Below are 3,884 nucleotides of genomic sequence, written 5' to 3'. Positions count from 1 at the left end.
GTAATGGGAACAGGACGGGGCGGGAGTGAAAATCCACTTCCATGTCAGTTTCTAGCAGAGAACACGCCGGCTCCAGGAGTCAAGTGCAGGCAGCCAGCATTTATGATACATGATTTAAACTGAAACTTAACACAGTACCATGCCCATAGACTATAAAACACTGACCCTCACGGTGCTCCAGATTAGCATCTAGTGTATGGGCCATAGACAGTAGCCTAGGCTATAATGCAAATCATGGTGCAAGCGCAGCTATTTGATTAGCTGGTTCAGTAGAGCTAACACGTTGCGACATTTGCGACAGCACTTTTTAATGTGTTCTATAATATACAGTTTATGGTTGGAACATACAAATTAGTTGAAGATGCAGTACACTTATGGTAACACCACCACACGAATGACCACAGTCCAGGTCAAGATGGCAGATTTAGCATGCTAATCCTGACAACTAGCCACCAAGGCTTAGTGAGGGCCAGTATAGCTGTCACTCAAGAGGCCACGCCCCCTTTATTCATACATTTTAACCTTCAATAGAATAAAAACTAGCCTGATACAAAAAATATTCACCCCCCTCAGTGTTGTCATGGAGATATCACCTAAACATACAGACTAGAAAATTATTTTTGTTCCAGGCCGTAAATAGGTTTAATTATGCTGTGAAAATGGCCTGTTTAACATGGGGGTCAATGAGAAACTGCTCTATTGTGAAACATGTCCCTAGTGGCCACTCGACGAACTGCATTTTCTGGCACGTCAGTATTTGATGAACCTAGAATTCGCTGTGGTTGGGGCTTGTTTTTGACATGCAACATGACATTGATGTTTGTGTGACAGTGGATTGGGTATGCTGCAAATTAATTGCCCTCTTTGGGATCAATAAAGTTGTCTGAATCAGATTCTGAATACAGGTATATTCAGACAGTATGAGAACAATGTGTTTTTGAACATTAAAGCATGCATTTTGGGTTTCAACCAGAACAAACGAGCATACTTTAAAGTGATTGCGAAAGTTTGAGATTCTATGAATTTGTATTCTTATTTGGATCTTTGACTAATCTTCCAAGAGCCCACGATGTCAAGCTGAACATTCTTTTGTCATACTAGCCAGGACCTCGCATTATAAACATCACATTCTTGTAGATATCCTGTTGTCTCAGTTTAGAAAGCCTGCTTTGTACCACTATTGCCTGCCCACTTGTTTGGAGGCTTGGTCAGGGCTCCAGAATAAACACCGTAATGTTCTGTGAATGCGCAACCAAATTTATTCGAACATTGAAACATTTTTTTGCATGCAATCAAGTCCACAAATGTAAAGTAAGGTTTCAATCTTTTATTGTCTAATAGACAAGACCTAGTTTCTTTCATCAGGAAGTTCAAATGGCATTAAAAAAAAAAAAAAAAAAAAAAAAAAAGCTGTAGGGAATTCATCAAAAAAAAAAAATCTCAAATTACTAGCTGGACCTCCATTAAATTGTTTCGCACATCAATGTTAACATCAAATCAAGTAAGCTTTTACATTTGGGTGAACCATCCCTTTAATGATCTATAAAGGCTCTGCATTGAAAAGTGTGCGTGGGGGAGGGGGTATAAAAATAAAAATGCAATAAAACGTTTACATCAAACGCACATTTCTTTGACATTTAAGGCATCCACATTCCCTTTGTGTGAGAAGCACACACCATGACAGCAGCATCTTCACAAGACATTTAGTTTTAACTCATCCGCAGCCTAAAGTACAGCATTACACACTAACACGCTCGCACACACACACACACACACACCACAAGCTACATATGGCCCCCAAAGACTGCATTTCAGTCTCCTATTCAAGCCCGGGTGTGTTTACTGCTGCTGAACACATACTATAGATCTGGAAACACACAGATGCATCAACAAAGTGGCTAGTGTATTTAACTAAAGTGTACCCACAGTATGTCCCTCTCAAACAAGTCGATGTGAACATAGTTTTAAATTCATCTGAAAATGTACAATCTAAAATTGTTTGAGCAAAAGATGCTCCGATTAGAAAAACATCCAGAATATTACAATTTTGCTGATATGTATATATAAAAGAAAAGCAGTTGGAAACAGTGAAGCCAAACCCCAGAACTATTCCAAGTTCCAAACTGAACTGACTGGCTACAAATAGTTGAGATGACAAACTGTATTGTACAAAAACACTGTAGAAAATGTGACACCACTGGAGTGTCATTTACATTTGGGCAGAAGTGCATTTACCCACAGGAAACCCGATGCCCCACTTTATTCCCTCCCATAGTTCAGCACTCCTCCACCACGGTACCAGCCGAGGAAGAGTAGAGTTTTTTCTTGACAAGCCGGAAACCTGGACTCAGTTTAAGCACGTGCCTAAATGTCGGGGCAAAGCAGGTTCCCATAAAAAGGAAGTCCCGTAGGCTCGGCCAGGCGGTGCCATCCTGCTTGAACACAAGAGTAAGCTCAAATGTAGGCACCACGGTGGCATCGTACACGATGCGCTCCAGCCGCTTGCAGCCCTTGTCTAGCTCCAGGTGGACGTAGAGGACGCAGCCACGCAGGCCGCAGGGCTCACAGGATGCCAGCCGCAGGACCTCACGAGCTATTCTTCGCGTCAGCTTCTCTGGTACCAGCACAGAGGAGCAGTGCAGCGTTGTCTTTTTTGCTCGTGACAGGCAGTTTTCAAACATTTTGGCCAGCTGTTGGCAGGTTCTGTCTTCAGTGACATCTGCATTCCTCTGGGGATCAGCCAAGCAGTGATCCCAGAAATCCAGTTCTGAGAAAAACAATGCAAGTTGAACATTTTAGGGATCAACGGCAAAATGTAATAGTGTTTATCTGCAATTACTGTACTTTTATTGTTGGTCATATTTTGTATTTTATCTTATTTTTAGTACTTCTGATTGCTCTGTACCGCTGCTACGATGACCTAATTTCCCCTCGGGGATAAATAGTTATCCATCTATCTATCTATCTATGTTTACCTTACTAACTGCAGGACAATAAATGGCTATTTCAAGATGTCAACATGCACATCAGGTTTTATTCAGTTTTGATCACTCTTAAACTACAAGTGAATAAGTGAGTAACTGGATCTGAGTCAATCCTCACATAAGAGAAGGAAGGATGAACATCACAGAGAAACTTTTCAAAACCTTAAGAAATGAATCATACCAATCACAATAGGTTTTCAAAGCAATAATTAAGCTTGGGATAGAGAAAGTGCTGTTAGATCGGTGCAGGATGTTGTTGTTGTGAAGACAGGCTAAAGGGATGACTTCATCCTCTGACTTCCCTCTCCCCGCACCCCTCCCCTCCCCACTGCTGCAGCCATGCACCACACAGGGATAAACAAGCACACAAGTGGAAGCATCCAGCACCTAGCGGGTTATTTAACAGAGAAAAACACACAGAAAAAGCCAGCACACTTACCTTTATCAATGCAAGCCTGGTCATATCTTCGGTCAACCAATTCGGAAATACATTCGCTGCTTTTGGTCTTTAACGTGCTTGTGGCGACCATGGTGACAGCCTTCTTTCAGGAGTGGAGGGTTTTCTTGGGCTTGTTCTGCCTGAAAAACGACGGAGCAGCGTCAGTGCAACAGTCCAAACGGTTGGTTTTTAGCTCATTAACAGGCACGTGGCTCATTAACGGAGCAACGCGTCCAACTGTAAGAAATGTAGCTCAAGCTAGCCATTAAGAAGACAACTCACCGGCCCCACTGGACACCACTTAACTACTTTAGCTGCTCATTTCAAGCTAACAGCCACTTGTTCGAAATGACTTACCTTAAATATTATTTCTTGCAAAATAATTAAGTTTAGACGGTTTCTCTTAAATACATTCACACGCCGTTTTCTCGCTCAATGACACACGGACATAGACACACATA

The 3,884-nt window shown here is 41.9% G+C and overlaps 1 protein-coding gene across 1 annotated transcript; it reads right to left on the bottom strand.

Moving 5' to 3' along the window:
• Positions 1 to 1,312: 1,312 nt before the first annotated feature.
• On the bottom strand, positions 1,313 to 3,884 carry LOC310963801 (DNA damage-inducible transcript 4-like protein). Its single transcript, XM_083936727.1, has 3 exons — positions 3,781 to 3,884; positions 3,424 to 3,563; positions 1,313 to 2,767 (listed from the first exon to the last, which is right to left on the bottom strand). The coding sequence occupies exons 2-3, from the start codon at positions 3,512 to 3,514 to the stop codon at positions 2,277 to 2,279; spliced, it is 582 nt and encodes a 193-aa protein (XP_083792853.1). The 5' UTR covers positions 3,515 to 3,563; positions 3,781 to 3,884; the 3' UTR covers positions 1,313 to 2,276.

Source organism: Echiichthys vipera (genome assembly GCF_963691815.1).
Source record: "Echiichthys vipera genome assembly, chromosome: 22".
NCBI lineage: Eukaryota > Metazoa > Chordata > Actinopteri > Perciformes > Trachinidae > Echiichthys > Echiichthys vipera.
The sequence above is the reverse complement of the archived record's forward strand: the minus strand, read 5'-3'. Positions and strand labels throughout refer to the sequence as shown.

Coding starts and splice junctions, on each gene's coding strand:
- LOC310963801 (XM_083936727.1), bottom strand. CDS start 3,514: ATGGTCGCCACAAGCACGTTAAAGACCAAAAGCAGCGAATGTATTTCC. Junction 2,768..3,423: donor CCAGGCTTGCATTGATAAAG/GTAAGTGTGCTG, acceptor TGTTTTTCTCAG/AACTGGATTTCTGGGATCAC.